At 45.8% G+C, this 18,275-nt stretch overlaps 1 protein-coding gene across 3 annotated transcripts in view; it reads right to left on the bottom strand.

Annotated features, from left to right (window-relative positions):
- Window positions 1-18,275, bottom strand: part of TASOR2 (transcription activation suppressor family member 2) — a 66,007-nt gene that overhangs the window by 15,688 nt on the left and 32,044 nt on the right. For all 3 annotated transcript variants that reach the window (XM_029955942.1, XM_029955943.1, XM_029955944.1), the window contains 6 exons: window positions 15,034-15,106; window positions 14,876-14,935; window positions 10,420-11,136; window positions 7,037-7,279; window positions 3,207-4,083; window positions 1,230-1,659 (listed from right to left, as the gene is read on the bottom strand). In XM_029955942.1, coding sequence (XP_029811802.1) covers window positions 1,230-1,659; window positions 3,207-4,083; window positions 7,037-7,279; window positions 10,420-11,136; window positions 14,876-14,935; window positions 15,034-15,106 — 2,400 coding nt within the window. The remainder of the gene's footprint in view (window positions 1-1,229; window positions 1,660-3,206; window positions 4,084-7,036; window positions 7,280-10,419; window positions 11,137-14,875; window positions 14,936-15,033; window positions 15,107-18,275) is intronic.

The raw sequence follows: 18,275 nt of genomic DNA on the forward strand, positions 1-18,275 counted from the left end.
GCAGTTTGAATCCAAGGGACTGCTTTCACAGCAGCAGGAAGGAATTAGGTTTTGTAATACTACATCATTTATTTCTTGCCATATCTTGAGGCATTCATGCTGGAAGTCATGACCTTTGTTTTATTTTTATTATTTAAAAAAAATTTTTTTTTAATGTTTTACTTATTTTTTGAGACAGAGAGATTCAGAGCATGAGTGGGGAGGGGCAAAGAGAGAGGGAGGCACAGAATTGGAAGCAGGATCCAGGCTCTGAGCTGTCAGCACAGAGCCCGATGCGGGACTTGAACCCATGAAAGTGAGAGGCGCACTTCTCTGTGCCTCAGTTTCCTCCTCTAAAACAGGGTGGGGTGGTTCTTACCTCACTGGGCTGCGGGTGAACTGAGCCACTGTGACCAAAAGGCATAGACCACTCCCTGGCCCTCAGCCACTCGGACGGCAGGAGCATCTGGAGACAGGATCTCCGAGTCTGCCTGGACGCACAAGTCCCCAGGTAACCCCAGAGACGGACACGCTGCCTACTCAGTGTCAAGACACGCACTGTAAGTGCACAAACTCGTGCAAAGTTATTCTGAAAGGGACCGAGGCCAAAAACTTCAAAGGGCATAGATCTTGTTAAGCCATTTGCGTAGAATTGTGCTGCGACCCGTTTACGGGCCAGTTAACACATGGCCTCTGGCCTTGTGGAACGTCGGTGGAGAAGAGCAGGAAGACTCAGTGTATTTTCCGTGTCTGCAGTTCCCAGCAGGCCCACGGGGATGTGGCATCACGTTTACTGTGCCAGCATTTGTTTTCCAGAATGATCTTTAACATACTTCATTTCAGTTTAAGGCTTTTCAAAGATCTCTAACATTTAGTATTGCATCTGATCCTTCAAAACTATTCTAAGACAGAACACATACTGCTTACCTCTTTCAAAAGATGAGAGAGTATGCTCGGAGAAAACCAGTAATTTGCCCCAAACTATGTAACTAATAAGTGCCACAGCTACGGCTGCCCTGACCCGCCCGGCCCCTGGGCCCCCAGCCCCATCTGGCCCCCACGGTCTTTTTCCACTTCTGCTTCTTCCATCAGGATGGAGACGAGCCCCACCGCAGATGACCTAGAACGGCACTTATGGGGACCAGGCGACCCACCATCTTCCTACAGAAACCGATGACATGTTTTCAACGTGACTTTACATATTGAGCAAAAAACCGGTTTCTTCAACAACGACATCAGCACATACTTACCTCATTATTACAAGCATAGATGAAACGCTGGATTTCTGGGGCATCCGGAAGACCCTTTCCTGCAAAAATCTCTTTCTGTTCATCCTGTACCCAGAGCTTCGAGCCTCTCGTAGGTGGTGGTTTAATGAAGGGAAGCAAGGAGCTGGCGTCTGGGAAGGACACGTCGGCAGCAGGACCTCTGGGAGACGCGTTCGTCTCCAGTAGAGGGTCTACAGAACGCTTCTCCACGCCGGAGGCCTCCTCAAGTTCACTGAACTCCAACGATTCTAATGTGCTATTTAGAGACACATATTTCATAGGGTTCCTGTACTCCACCACTTTTCGGGCTGACTGCATCACTTTGTTCTGACCGCTGTAAAACAGAGCTACCCACATATGAAGTAAAAACTTTGTTTCTTCCATGTTATCAGGCAGGTCAGTGTTCCAAGGACTGAGATGTACCAAAAAAAAAAAAAAAAGAAAAGTCATCAAAAATGGTGATTTTAGTTGATTGCCTTATCATAAATAAATGCCTTCATTTGAATCTTAGTTTTAAATCTGTTCATTTTTATTTTAAAAATACACGGATGTGAAACAATAAGATAAAAATGAAGGTGACTTAACAAATAGTTACAATGGATCTAATCCATTCATTTTACAGAGGCGGAAAAGGGCACTGGAAAGCGGAGCCTGGAAAAGTGACTTCAGAGGTCACACAGCCTTCAGCAGAACCACGACGGAACAGAGTCTCCAGACGCCCAGGCCGGGACCTCTCCTTTCTCCCACTCCAACTCCCTGCGGACACAACATACCTACTGTGCGAACGGCTCCCGCAACTACCCCGACCCTCACCTTCCTTTTGCTAAGTCTGGCCAACTCATTTCTATTTTTGTGTTTCTCTTCTAATACATGGGAAAGTCTACAGGTTAAAATATCTCTGTGGGCAATTCAGCCTGGTCTCTCCTGAAATCGAATAGGGAGAAAACACTTCTGGCCTTCTGCCCGGCAGAATGAAGGCTAAGAACCCCCTCCTGAGTAGATGGGAACACTACGTGTACGCTCCTGCGAATGTGAGCTCGTAACCGGAGCAAGGAGACAAGTCTGGTACAGTTTAGTGGCTCACATGTGAAACATGCCACTAACAGGAGGCTGAAAGCCACTTCATGCAGCTAACGGTCCTCACTGCTAGCAACGAGCGCCGCTGACTAGCACGGGCCAGTCACTGTGCAAAACAACGTATGCGACAACCTGGCTTGTGGCCGTTACTAACATTAAACACTTAAAAGCGCTGCCCACGGGCTGCCACCAATGCTCCCCTGGCACCGCCTGGACACTCCGCAGAAATGCAGACTCTCGGGCCGCACCCCAAAGGTACCGGAGTCCGACTGCACCCCGGTGAGACCCCTAGCGCAGTCACGCACAGGACAAAGACTGACACGCACTGTCCTGAAGAACAGGAACCCCCAGCTCCCAGAAGCTAGCTGGTAAGTGGGAGAGCCTAGATTGAAACCCGGGTTAGTCTATACTCCAAACCCGTGCTTTCAGCTGCTCTGTTACTGCCTGACGCTCTGACTCTTTAGACGGGCAGAACCGCCCCACGTAAAACTGCTCACCCAGAACCTAACCAGCCTTACAGGCTGGACGCAATCCTTGGGGCATTTCTTACGGGACTCAGTCCATAAAGCAGTATTCTGTATCTCACTATTTTACACTAAGATCTCATCGGAATACTGTAATTCAAAGCCCACAAAGGCTTATGTGGGAGCATCTCCAAACGGGAAGCTGTTCACAGGGCTGAAGTTAAGCTTGCAAAAGGGCTCTACGTGACCACCCACAGTGGCAAAACCAGCCCCATTTTCTTAACTGGGAGTCAACACAACTGCCTGATATTATTCCTAAGTTGCTGGAGTCACACACGGTGCCCTTCGCTCTCTCCCCCCGAAGTCCGGCACAAGAGTCCCTCCCCTCCACCTTGATGTCAGCGCCCAAGCCACTTACCCATGCAGCGCTCTCACCACAGTCCTCTCCAGCGGGTTGTTGGTGTACCTGCTGTCTAAGCTGAACACGTACTCCGTCTCACACTGGAACGTGACCTTGACGGAGCCGGCACAGCTGAGCACAGTGTGGGAGCACTGGAAGTCTCTCGGGCCGGAGGACGCCGGCTGGCCCCTGTGCTTGGGTGGCAGGCCCTCCGGCAGCTTCTGCAGCGGGGAGGCACTCTGCTGGTGCCGGAAGGGCATGACTTTCCCCACGGGGGTCCCTGCCTCAGGGCCTCTGGGGCCATTCCTGGTGAAGGCGGGGCCCGGGGCTCCTCTCTGCTGCAGATGCTGCTTTGAGTGTTCTGCCCGGAGCAGGGCATAGGAATGTTCCACAGCAATGGAGGCGCTTTGGCTTGCCTTGGAAGTTTCTACTGTTTCCTTGGGAAGTGCTGGCGAGGCTCCCACAGGGGCCTCGCTGCCAGGAGCCGAGTGCTCTTCCTCTTGGCTGACAGCAGAGTCTGACGCCGGAGGACTCTTTCTCTCAGAGGACGGCTTCGGGAACAGTCCCCCGTTCTGACTTTTAACTCCTCTGTGATATTCATGGTCAGATGTACTGTGCAGAGAAGGTTCTTTAGAAGACAAAACATCCTCTTGTGGCAACTCAGAGGCGTGGGGAGAGCTTCTGGACACGGGTGGCGGCGTGGCACAGGTGGCAGCACTTAGCGCTAGGTCGGCTAACATGTTTAGGGCCTGGGAGTCACAGTGGGCAGCGGAGTTTTCAGGTAGATCTTTCTGAGCCACGGAGATGCTTGCTGGCTGAGCGGCACTAATGCCAGCATCGTCCTGACCAACTAATGAGATTTCTGACTGAAGCTGTGAACCAGTTTCTCCTTTTGCTTCAGTATAAAAGAAAAAGACATATTATGTTTGATTTCTAAATATTTTAATTCTCTGCTCTATTATTATGGCTTAATGAAAATCAATGATTAGTCAATATATTCAAGAAAAACTTATGGATAAGTTACATAGGTTATATGCTAAAATTTTACTGTCAGGTTTCTTCCAACTATCAGTTCTATTATAACATATTTACCACAAGAACAAGTCCTAAGGAATGTGCATACTGATTTAAAAAGAAATCACCTTTCAGAAACGTTATGTACCAGTCAACACACAAGGCATACCACTTAGCTGAGGAAATATGCAAAGAGGAAAAAGAACAAGAACAAAAAAGAGAACAAGGGTCCTGCCCTCAGAGAACTTACAATCTAGTGAGAACAGAAGACTTTCTAACTTTGAAGTGTACATTAGAACATGAATCGCTTCCCTTAACAAGTGCTTTATTAGAGAAATCACTTAGGTTCATACTAGAGGTGATTTTTTTAAAAGTGCTTACGTATTTATTTTGAAAGAGAGAGAAAGAGGGAGGTGAAGGGAAAGAGCTTGTGAGCAGGATAGAGGCAGAGAGAGAGTCTCAAGGAAAACTGGCGAGGTCAATACAGAGCCTGACGCAGGGCTCAATCAAATGAACCTTGAGATCATGCCCTGAGCCGAAACCAGAGTCGGGCACTTAACCAACTGAGCCACCAGGTGCCCCAAACTAGAGATGACTTGTAATCATACTGAGTTTAATTATAATATGCAATGATATAAGTAAAAAAATCAGAAAAGTCATAAGAGTATTCATTCAAAATCAGCCTTTAAAACTTTAATTTCTGCACTGAAAACATGTCCTCTCTGTCCGGATGTGTGCAAACCTCCTTGTCTGATAATTCTCCTCTCCCTAGATAATCACATCTACCCATTTGCCTTTAACCAGAAAACCGACTTTCGACAGCGGTTTACGTGTTTTCACAGGATATTGATTCGGCCTTCTTATGCGGCTGTCCCAAAGGACAGAGCTCACAATGACGCTAGGGTGTGATTCCCTGCGGTGGGTGCAGGGCTAAGGCGGCTGTGTGTTCTTTAGAACAGGAGGTCGGAAACGAATTACTGACCTGCCTGCAAAGGCCAATGCCTAACCCATTTTTTAAAATGTTTTATTTATTTTGAGAAAGTGCAAGCAGGGGAGGGGCAGAGAGAGGGCAACAAAAGATCTGAAGCAGACTCTGCACTGATAGCAGCGAGCCTGACGTGGGGCTTGAACCTATGAACTGCGAGATCATGACCTGAGCCGAAGTTGGACGCTCGACTGACTGAGCCACCCACGCGCCCCGTAACTAATCCATCTAAAGAGAAGAAAACTCTGGCCTGTGAGGTCATCAAACAGAATGAGAAGGGTTTGTATGTATGGTGGGAAGGATAAACGTAACAACCACTGTCCACCGTTTATGTAAAATAGCAAAACGCAAGGAGACTCGGGGGAAGAAAATGACCCAAAAGCAGAGCGTCATCTCATCAGCCCCATGGATATACTGGAAACATGAAATCCATTTTGTGACCTGATGTGTTTATTCATACTAATTCCATCCTATCTTTGCTAATATTATAGGATATCACTTACGAGTATGGCCTAATAGAAAGAACACTGCACCAAAGTCAAGAAAAAGGATTCAGTTTAACAAATATGTGTAGTCTCAGGTAAATCATTTAATTACTGACTTTGTTAGAGATTCTCAATCAATTAAATATAGAATACTGATAATATCTTTTAAGATATGCAACTAAGACAACACCAAATGAAATACATACTAAAGAACTCAATAGATAAAAACTAAATTAAAAACTTCAAAAAGGGCAGAAGAGCATTAGTTTCAGTAACAATGAGCCTTCTTAAATTCTGATACTTCAAGAAATGAAACTGATCAGTATAGGTGATCAAGAAATAAAAGAAAAATTTAGAGATTCACCTTAACATTTTACCTTGGAATGTGGCTGCACAGTATATTTGGACATTTGCAATGCAACTCATCCTGTTTTCTAATACATGTTTTAAGAACTATTCTTTCCTGGGCTCACTTTTCTGCCCAATTGCATTCCTCCCGTTAATCAATCAGTCTACAAATATCTGAGAGCCGATTTGGTACAAAAAATCCGAATGACACAGCTAAGCATACAAGACATTTATACACCGGTCTATGCTCATAATGTTTATAAATTCATCAGAAAGACAAGATCAAAGCACATCAAATGATTAGAAAACAGTGTGAACTGGATTCCACAACGTTCTCTAAAACTCGAAAGGAAAGGAAAGGAAACAGAGCTCAGGTCAGCTCCGAGCAGCAGGAGAGGCCTCGCCGTGGAGGCCGGACCTCGGCGGCAGCAGCAGTGGCCTGGCACAGGGGAATGGCACCCGAGCAGAAGTCGGTGTGGCGGGTCAGGGGCACCTGGGTACCTGGCGGGGCAGAGGCATGCCATCAAGCAGCAGCAGGAAAGTAAGGAAGGGCGGGAGACGGCCTGATGAGTGCCCAGGAGACGAGCAGGGTTTATACTTGGTGTGTACGGGTGTGAAAATGGCAACACCGAGCGTTAGAAAGATGAGGAGCTTTCGAAGATTCTTCACTCATTAAAAAAAAAAGTAACCAGGAAACAAAGAAAAAAACCCTTCAGTCATAAACAAACTTATCATAATACCTTCATCTCAATACAACAGTGTCTTGTGAAGTCCCCCTGCCTCTAAGTGGTTAACAATCTACAGCTAGAGGAGGGAGGGGGTGGGGCTGGCTGGAAGCCAGGGGCCAAGTGTGTGTGAGGCCACGCTGCGCAGAGCCGGGGACTGGCGCGGGGACGTGGCGGGACAGGGCCGCGGCGGGCACACCCCACTGCCGGTAGGTTATCAAAGCACACTATCTCGCAATCTCAGTTAGTCTGTATGGCGGTGTTTAAATTCACAGGAAGAGTATTTCTTACCAGGTTGTGGCTGCTTTCTGAGTCTGGGATTCTGATTGCCTCTTACTAGATTTACCCTCCGCTTCTTTGCAGATTTCTTCACGGGTGGCTTAGCCCTTGGAACAGTTTTGACTGGAGAGTTCTCTTGTTTCCTTGCCCTTTTAGCACTCGTTGCCAGTGGAACATCTTTAGAAATGGGAGCGTCTCGGTTTTTCCTATCCAATTTGGTTGTCAGTACAAACTGTGCAGTCAGCACCTCGGCACCTTATGCAAAAAACACACCGTTTTAAGGGGTAGGGGCGCAGAGGCTTAGCAGCAGCAGCTTTTCCTTTGCTTTGGTTTGCGGAGAGGTAACTTTAGCAATAGGGAAGAAAATATAAACTTCAGGGTATTCCAATAAAGATTTTCTTTTAAACAAAGCAGGAGTTCAAACCTCTCATATGCATATAAAAATAGGAACTTTCTAAGTGTCAGACTATAAGCCCTGTCTGGTGAAGAAGAAAACTGCCGGAGTAATAACTTGATAAAAACAAGGCATGACTCAAAAAAAAAACCAAAAAAAACCCTCCCTAACCTTCCCTAACCGACATGACCGGTGAGGCTGAGGGCGGTGGCTCACGGCACCGGCAGTGGAGAATTCTTGGGAAAGCGACAGCCCCACGGGGCGATGCAGGTGAAACGTAATCACACCGCAGAGCAGGGACGAGTCGCACAGAGCCACCTTACAGACTCCACTGGACTGCTCCTAAATATCCACGTCTTGCCACCGGAAAAATCACCTTTTCAGAAAAGACAGAGGAAGGTCCGCTAAAGAAGCCTTTACCTGATTTAACTTCCTATGAGTCTCTTACCCTTGCTCATCTCTCTTACAAAATGCTCAGCCTGGCTTCCTACCCGGAAGGGAACAGCTACTGGTGGAGGCACGTCCGGAGACAAAAGACCGAGGACTACTCGCTAACACAACAGACGGTGTTTCAACTTTGTAAGAGTTAAAAAAAAAAAAAAAAGTTAATAAATGTTCCCTTTGAAAACTTCCCTTCCCGCTGACTTTTCATCCTTTCAGCCATGAAACCAAAAAATCAGTCCCATAGATATCAACAAAAATATCACACATCGTGTTGGCAGATATTTTAAATTACGTTTACAGAAAACACTACAGTTGACCTCTGAACATCGGTTTGAATGGGTTTTTTTCCAATACATATAAGTACACTACTGTGAATGGACCCTCTTCCCCATGACTTTCATACCTTTTCTCCAGCTTACATGACTGTAAGAACACAGGATATGACACATACAACATACAAACTACATATCAGTCAGTGATTTGTGTTATCAGTAAGGTCACTGGGAGGCTATCTGTAGTTATGTCCTGGGAATCAGAAAGAGATCTTCCGCTGCTCGGGGTGGGGGGTGTGGCGGAGGGGTGGGGTCAGTGCCCCTGATGCCCATGTTGTTCAAGGGTCTAACTGAGAACAGGAAACTCGACACTGGTTTAAGAAATCGTGATCATTGTTAGTAAAATGTAGAAAAGAGACCAATTTCACTTCATTCTCTTGGGCATTAGAGAAAGGAGTGGTATTTAAAAAACGCTTTCCCATCTGTTGGTGTGGACTATCTCCCGGGGTGTAACGCTGATCCTCCCTCCTGAAGTAACATACTATTTTGTTCTTCTCAAGAATGATACTTCTCATTCTACTCTAGTTATTTTCTAAACTTTTTAGCACAAAGAAAGGCAAACCAGAAATCAAGCAGGGAAGCAGTTCAGACTAAATGGAGGCGAAGCAGAAAATACGAAGAGCAGACCAAGACCTGGGGGAGGTTCGGAAGACCTGCACCGCCAGAGCGGTCCCGCACAGCCCGGGTCCTGGGGGGGAACAAACATGAAGCAAGGTGACCCTCCAGGGGACTGCCCTGCTTCTCTGCCTCACTCAGTGCCACTTTCTCAAACCTGTATGCACCACCCACCGGGGGGCTGTAAAATAAGTTTAATGGGCTGCAACCAGAATCCTTTCTTAAAGGAAACCAGAATAGAACGGAAAGAATCAGACTGTGTTACGCACGGGTAGGGTAAATGTTTTCCTGAAATTTCTATTCCAGTCATACACAAATTTGTGTGCACTGGACTGTAATATAAACCATATTTCTTATAGCAAAGTAAAAACATTTGAGAAATAGTAAATGTTGAATTGTAGATAATTTATTTAATACCTTGAAGTAAACTGTTCATCTGTAGTAGAAACTCAACGCGGCTGGCCTGGAATGTACTTGTAAGGGGTGGTGCACTCGAATTTGCGGCTTCCTACTCCCCCACCTCCCATCAGCCTCCTCAATCAATGCACGCACACACGCCCCCCATTTCTCACACTACAATACGCCAGAAGTAACTGTCTAGAATCCTGATGATCTGCAGACCCTTGATGTTTTCCTCTAGGCACTGCAATTTCTAAATTGAAAACACTATAGACAGGCTTAGCAAATGTTTTCCGAGACGGGCTGGCAGGACGTACTTCCCGCTTTGAGGGCCAGTATGGGCTCAGGCACTGCTGCTCGCCTCTGCCAGCACCGTGTGAAGTAGCCAGAGAGGACAGGTAAGCGCCTGAGGGGTCCTCTGGCGCGGTTCGCTGACCCCTGCTCTACCAGGCCACAGGGCATATAGCGCCCTGCTTCTAAACAAAACCTGCTACACACCATGTCTGATGACCCTGAGCCGAAATCACGTCCTGTGCTGGGCCAGGTTCGGTAAAGTGCGTCTGACGTACACTACCTGGCCCGAGGCTCTGGTTCTCACTCAATTCTCAGGGTCAACAAAGCCATTTGTAGAACCGTTTCAATGTACATGTCTCCAGACCACTGGCTGTTGTTTCAATAGGTCTACGTAGGATCCAGGTGACTAGTTTTAAAACTCTAGTAATACACACAAAGGAAGGGAAATTCGACCCAGACTGCTCTAGGTTCGGAAAATCCAGGCATCTCTTCCTCTTTCTACATGTTCAGATTCTCAGTTACCACTTCCTGCTGCTGTTGGTGAGCCTGATTTGAGAAGATCCTCTTCTTTCCCGCTTAACTGTCCGAGGACAGCTCAGAAACTAAATAATCATTGTGTAGAATGGCGAGTAAGTGACTGAGTGACGGCTGAGCCATTTTACAAATGAAACACAGCCTTTGGTGGGTGGGCTTTTGGAGCCCCTTAGCCTTCCCTGTTTCTGGACTTCCACCTGTTAATCTAGATCCGCGCTTCTCAAACTGTAGCCTGTAGACAATCACCCAGAGGGAAATGCTGGCGTCTCTAACACACTTCTGCCACCGCCTGGCTCAGTGCACAGTGAGCACACAGGAACAGTGTTAGGGAACCGCAGTCACTACTAACTGCCCAGTTAGAGATCCACAGAAATCGGGCTTACCTCTTTTTCTTTTCTGAGGAAACGGTCCTTTCACTAACTGGAGCGCTGTGGGGCCGTCCGAACCCTTGCCCGCCCCGGCAGCCCTCTTGGGGAAGGGACGGCACAGGTTCACTCGTTTACTCTGCATGGCAGATGGCAAGCTAGCCTTCCTCCTGGGCTGGACTCTCCGATCCGAGGCTGGGCTTAGCGACATCGCAGCTCCCTGCCTCGCTTCCGACAAGTCTTCAGGATTCTTTTCGGTTTCAGTTTCTTTTCTTACTTCTGCCTCTGAGTCAAGAAATTCAGGATCTGGAGTCATAACTAAAGAAAATCCAGCATCGCAAATGCCGTCTGAGACACAAGGGGACTGAGGACGCTCTGCTAAGAGATCTAACGCAGTAGACACTTCCAAAATGTACCCAGCAGGATCTGAAAAATACGACTTCAGCTGAGGTAACGACTGTAAAGGGCACCTTCCTGCTGGCGGAGCCAAGTCAAAGCCGTTGGAGGGTTGGCTGAAGAACGCAGTCTCTTTCGTCCCATCCCGGGAAGCAGCTGTCAGGGAGGGACTTCTGTCCGCCTTGCATAGTTCCTGGAAACTACGCTTCACTAATGTGCTTGGACACATTCCTTCTTCAGGAAATGATTTCTTTGCTTCCAGAAGGGCACAATTAAGGGCAGGCAAAATAAGTGTAACCTTCGATGAGATGTCATCTTCAACCTTCAATTCTTTCAGCCCTAAAACATATACGCATACATTAAAACCTCAAGTTCTGATTTATTTTTTTGTTTTTTTGTTTTTTTTTTTTTTTACAAAAACATGCAGGAAGAAATTGCTTTAAATCACAAAACTACAAGATGGTTAAATATGACAGTGTTTCAAATGGTAATCTAACTCACAATTAATAGAGGTCCTCTGGGTACATTTAATGAATAGATCTCTCTCCATATATATGGAATCACTGTCCCTCCCTCCCTCTCTCTCAAACACACACACACACACACACACACACACACACACACACAGAACCAAAAAACAATCATTCAAATTTAAGATCATGTGAGATCATGACCTGAGGTGAGATCAAGAGTCAGAAGCTTAACCCATTGAGCCACCCAGGCACGCCTGCTGTCCACTTTTTAATGCTCATTTATTGCTTTTAATACAGGTCTTCTTAAAGAAAAAGCAACTGTAAGTTAAGAAACACCCCATTAGGCCTAGATGAATACATTTGCTCCTGAACAGATATTAGGTTATGGAAAAGGACAGCAAACATGGATAAATAGAAAAATGTGGGTATACATCAAAATAAAAATTCCCTTGTTTGAGTGGTTCGTCATATACAAAGTAACAAGTGAAGGAAAAATATAAAAAAATTCTGATACAACACTAATAGTTCAAAACTACGTAGTATTTTTCTAGACAACTTCTTTATTTCAAGAATGTAGAAAGGCAGAAACAGAATGATTTATAATAAACTATCATAAAATCTGTGACAAGGAACTTTTAAAGTTGGCTAAGTATCAATTTAAAACAACCATAGTTCTGAACTTCCGAATACACCTGAGCAGAAAATGTCTCAGTGACCCAGTGGAGGATGTGAACGTGGTGACGCATCCTGTTCCTCACAGGGGAGCCCTGTGCTGCCCCACCACGAAGGGCAGTGTTTCTCCTTCCAAGTTGGAAGTGCGTTTAGAACTAAGGCTGAAGTCTGAGCTGTCGGCAGGCGTGGGGCTCAAACTCATGAACTGCGAGATCATGACCTGAGCCAAAGTTGGTCGCTTAACCAACTGAGCCACCCAGGCACCCCAAGAGCCCTTATTTTTAAGTAATTTCTACCCACATGGGGCTCAAACTCACAACCCCTAGATTGAGAGTCACACACTAATCCAACTTAGCCAGCCAGGTACGCCAACATTTATTATTTTTCAGTGGCCTGGCACCAATAGGCGACAGGGATATGATAAAATAAAAGCATGCGATCCCTATCAAAATACCACCAGCATTCTTCACAGAGCTAGAACAAACAATCCTAAAATTTGTATTAGGGGCGCCTAGGTGGCTCAGTTGGTTGAGTGTCTGACTTCAGCTCAGGTCATGATCTCATGGTCTGTGGGTTCGAGCAGCACATCAGGCTCTGTGCTGACAGCTCAGAGCCTGGAGCCTATCTTCGGATTCTGTGTCTCCTTCTCTCTCTGACCCTCCCCTGTTCACGTTGTCTCTCTCTCTCAAAAATAAAATAATAAAAAAACATTAAAAATAAACTTAAAAAAAAAAACAAAAACATTCGTATGGAACCAGAAAAGACCCGGAACAACCAAAGCAATACTGAGAAAGAAAACCAAAGCTGGAGGCATCACAATCCCAACTTGAAGCTGTACTACAAAGCTGTCATCATCAAGACAGTATGGCACTGCCACAAAAAGAGACACTCAGATCAATGGAATAGAGAAGCCAGAAATGGACCCACAAATTTATGGCCAACTCATCTTTGACAAAGCAGGAAAGAATTCCAAATGGGATAAAGACAGTCTCTTCAGCAAACGGTGCTGGGAGAGTGACGTGCAGAAAAATGAACCTGGACCACTTTCTTATACCTCACACAAAAATAAATTCAAAATGGATGAAAGACCTAAACATAAGACAGGAAATCAAAGCAGGCAACAACCTATTTGACCTCAGCTGCAGCAACTTCTTACTCAACACGTCTCCAGAGGCAAGGGAAACAAAAGCAAAAATGAACTATTGGGACATCATCAAAATAGAAAGTTTCTGCACAGAGAAGGAAACAATCAGCAAAACTAAAAGGCAATTGATAGAATGAGAGAAGTTATCTGCAAATGACATATCAGATAAAAGGTTAGTATCTAAAATATATAAAGAATGTAACAAACTGAACACCCAAAAAACAAAGAGCCCAGTGAAAAAAATGGACAGAAGACATGAAGAGACACTTTTCCACAGAATATATCCAGATGGGCAATAGACACATGAAAAAATGCTCAACGTCACTCATTTTCAGGAAATACAAATCAAAACCACACTGAGATACCACCTCACACCTGTCAGAGTGGCTAACATTAACAGCTCAGGCACGACAGATACTGTCAAGGATGCAGAGAAAGAGGATCTCTTTTGCACTGCTGGTGGGAACACAAACTGGTGCAGCCACTCTGGAAAACAGTATGGAGGTTCCTCAAAAAAGTGAAAAGAGAACTGTATTACCCAGCAATTGCGCTACTAGGTATTTATCCAAGGGACACAGGCGCGCTGTTCCGAAAGGGCACATGCACCCCAATGTTCACAGCAGCGCTATCAACAACCCGAAGTATGGAAAGAGCCCAAATGTCCATCAACCAATGAATGGATAAAGAAGATGTGGTGCGTATATACAATGGGTATTACTCAGCAATAAAAAAGAATGAAACCTTGCCATTTGTAACTACACTCAAAGAACTAGAGGGTATGATGCTAAGCGAAATTAGAGAAAGACAAATATCATGACTTCACTCATATGAGGAATTTAAGATACAAAACAGATGAACATAGGGGAAGGGAAGCAAAAATAATATAAAAGCAGGAAGAGGGACAAAATATAAGAGCTCTTGAATCTGGAGAACAAACCCAGGGTTACAGAGGGGTCGTGGGGGGCGGATGGGCTAAATGGGTAAGGGGCATGAAGGAATCTACTCTTGAAAACATTGTTGCACTACATGTTAACTAACTTGGATGTAAATTTAAAAATAAGTAAATTAAAAAAAATAAGGGCAGGCAGACGTTAAACAATTATGTGAAGAAATGCTGAAATGGTGCCCCTACTAGGCCAGAAGTCCTCACTGAGGGGACAGTGGTGGCAGGAACCAGTTAGCAGGCTATTAATCGGACACCGGACAGACCTGAGTGACGGGCTCAGGCAGTGCTTCTGATTTTGTTTCTCCTCTCTCCACCTTAGAGTCTTTTTAGATTTTGTTTCTTAATTGCCCTCTTGAATTTTAATACTGCGGACACACTGCACATCTATTTATATACCGTGGGGGGAGTATTTTTTTGCCCTCACAAGCCAATTCTTGGTCCTCATAGGGGTCACGTTCACCTGACAAAGGAGAAGGAAATGAGCAGCCCAGACCGAGGGAGTCGCGTCTGTGAAGGCCCGGAGTCCCGGTTACCGCGTAGGCGGTGGCGACAGCGTCTCCTGGCTAATGCTGCGCGCTGATGCGGGGGCTCTGTCTAGGGCGTGCGGAATTTGAGGGACACCTGAGACACCTCAGCAAAACTGTCAACAGGCAGGTGAATGTGCCCGTGAAGCTCAGAGGAAAGAGGTGTGCTAAGTGGACAGCGGGGGTCACCCAGGGAGGTGAAAGGAAGCGTTAGTTAAGAAAAGCCAATGCTACCAGGGTCTAGTGCAGCTGAAGGGTTAAGACGAAGACGGACCAGCACCACACAGACCCCACACACGGGAAGTCCCCGCGGCCTCACCTGTTGGAGGGGGCGAATGGAGCACGTGTAACCCGTGGAGCGGCTGCTCATCTCCAAAATCTACACGGAATGAAAACCGTAAGAAAAGTTAGGAGGCTGATCTTCTAAAACAGAAAGAAACATACTGAAAAGTAGTTTTTCAACAAAGCTGTCCTTACTTGTTTCTGACATTAAGGCCGACGAGGTAAGTAAAATGAAAACCCCCCGATCTTCTAAGCATTTGATGATCGCCTTAAACATAAACAAACAAACGATGGTGAAAAAAGATTGAATTCCTTTCTCCTCCTCCCTCTACCACACTCTGTAGTGTATTTTGAGTTCGTGAAAAGTGTGTGTTAAAAAAAATCCTTGAAATGTTAATGTTTGTGAGAATCAGGGGAAGTTTGTCCCCAGTCCCAGAAACTGCAAGTTCCTCAGTGTCCAAATAATCTTGGCTCTGCTAGGGCCACAGATAGTAACCAGAACATCGAGGTTAGTTTCAGGAGAGCGTTTACCTATTGTAACAAATCGGTTAGAAAACACATTTCTGTCTTTGTGCGGAGACGCTTCACAGTTCAGCCCGTGGCCTCGGGAGCCAGGTGTTAGCCATTCAGCCACTGTGACTTCGCGCTGACTCAGACCTGTGATTAACATCCTAAGCTCATGTTTACCCCCAAAATATCACAGAATCCTAGAACGTGAAAGACCGGGAGATACATCTCATAAAAGAATCCTTTCCACAGCATCGTGAGGGACAGAAAATAATAGAAAAGAACATAATCCAGTCCTGTGGCACCACGAGACTCAGATGAAAAGAAACTCTTCCCCTCATGTCCATCACCACCTTTAGTGGCATCTTGAGCTCCAGGGGGAAAAAAACATCTTGAAATTTTAATGTTTACAATAATTCTGGGAATTCTGCCTCCAGTGAAGTTATTTAAAAGACCTCATTCTAAATCATACAGAGAACAGCTTTTCTTTTCCATTAGTCACCCTTTCAGAAGCTTTATATAGCCGTAACTAAGGTAAAAACCAATGTTCATATAGTAAGTTTTTTAGTTAAAAGAGAAGCCTAAATAAAATATACCACTTTATAGGGTAAAGTGATAAAACATCCTTTTTCAAAGATTGACAAGCTCATAAGCCTACAAATGTGGCAAATCCATAAATTAGTAACAATTCGAACATGAAAACAAGACTTCTAATCATCATGAAAGGAATTCATTCTGACGCGGAGCTCACGCGCAGGAACAGTCACTGCGCACTTCCGGGACAGCCTGTACATCTGACGGTTTCTGTTTTTGTTTCCTCCGTCTTGCAAATTCTTTGACGGCAGAGACTACTTTGTATTTGTGCTTCTGGCACACAGTAGGGACTCAAGAAAGAATTGCAGGATAAATACACCAATAGTTACATATACCTATAGCTTTGGTACCTAGTAAGTTGCAAACACATATAAATCTTGTTCCATTTTCTACTGCTGTAAAAAGGGAAAGCAACAACAGCCTCCACGTCGTTCTGCATTTTGGTTTTGCAATACAGGTGAGAAGTAAAACCTCTCCATCTACTTAAAACCAGAAATTCCTATCTTCCAAGAAATGGGCAAATGAAACAGAAATATAGATCTTATTAATTTCTCCAATTAGGTACTGAAAGGACTGAAGTTCCTATTTTAACCTTTGTGGGGAGAAATCACAGAGTCTGTATCTACTAGACTCTTCTATTTACATACAGAAAAATACAGCCATACAAGTCCTTAACACTCTTTTTTTTTTTTTAATGTTTATTTTGAAAGAGAGAGAGAGCACGTGCACCGGCAGGGGTGGGGCAGGGAGAGAGGGAGAGGCAGAGAATCCCAAGCAGGCTCCATGATGTCAGCACTAAGCCTGACCTGGGGCTCGACCTCATGAACCACGAGATTATGACCCAAGTTGAAATCAAGAGCCGGATGCATAACTGACCACCTAGGTGCCCCAACACTCTTTTAAAAAGGGACCTTGGTCTGTACTGTTCTTGCAATTCCATGTTGTAGGTACAAGCCCACATACATTTCATTTGAGGCCTGCTCATTACTTTTCCTCTATGTACCAGGCACGGGCTCTAAGGTGTCAGAGATTCTTGTGATCACCACCCTCAAGGAACTCAGTGTCTAGGTGGGGAGATGACATGTGAAAACTACTCACAATACGACAAGGCAAGGAAAAACAGCGTGGGAGCTAGATGCGAAATGAAGTCAGTCGGTCAGATAAAGACACGCACCATATGACTTCATGCATGTGGAATTTAAGAAACAAAACAAGCAAAGGGGAAAAGAGAGACAAACCGAGCAGCACTGTTAACTACGGAGAACACGCTGCTGTTACCCAAGGAGACGGAGGGAGGCGGGCCGGGTGATGGGGCCGAAGGCGTGCACCTGTGAGGAACACCGGGCGACGGGTGGAAGTGCGGAATCTATACTGTACCCCTGAAACCAACGTTACACTGTAAGCTACTGGAATTAAAATAAAAACTTAAAGAAAAAAAGCAGGAACACGGAGGAGGAAGGGCCTGATCCCGTGTGGTTTGGGCACCGAGTCTCTGGTGCCTCTGATACCACTCACATTCACAAGCAGTTGCATCACTAATGCGTTCTCTCAAAAGATCTGTGGACTCTCTTCCTTTCGGTTTCCAGATACAAACCGGACCCTGCGGCTTCGAAGCCCCACAGCCCTGAGTCGGCGCTCGTCCACGCAGCACCCGGTGGTGCAGCCGGGGCTCCCGCACCCCGGGCAGGGCTGAGCCCAGACCCGGCTCTGGAAGGCGGCTCGAGTGGCCTGAGCTGGCGGGGTCCTCCGTGCCCCTCCAGTCCCTGGATGAGGGCTGTGCAGACAAGCTGGTCCGCTGAACCGGAAGTGAAGGTCAGGAGAGGGCTACCTCTTGGGACGTGCAAAGGAAGCAGGGAAGGCTGCGTGGCGGCCTCAGGCCAGAACTACTGCACAGAGGAGAGCAAGGGGAGACAGAGCGTCCTGGGCAAACAGCACTTGATCCCGCCCTATCCTCTAGAATTGAAAGTAAGCCTATTAAATCCTTTCTCTGCTTAAGCCAGTTTAGGTTTCTATCACTCGTAACTCAAAGTATCCTAACGTGCTGTCCCTAAGACCCCTGACCTTCACAGCTTCTCTACATGTCTTGACCTATAGATTCCTTGCTACGTCCTGTGGGGACAGGCCAGCATGCCACTGATGGGCCCAGTGTTCGCTCACGGCCCCATACTTAACCCCAGTGCCTCTGCGATGTTTAGGACTTATTAACACAAAGTCAGCATCCTCCTCCCTCACCCTGAGGAGCCCTGAGTAACAAAATGGAGAATCAGTTTATATATATATATATATATATATATATATATATATATATATATATATTCGAGTTACTTAACCTACAG

The sequence above is a fragment of the Suricata suricatta genome, chromosome 10 (assembly GCF_006229205.1).
Source record: "Suricata suricatta isolate VVHF042 chromosome 10, meerkat_22Aug2017_6uvM2_HiC, whole genome shotgun sequence".
NCBI lineage: Eukaryota > Metazoa > Chordata > Mammalia > Carnivora > Herpestidae > Suricata > Suricata suricatta.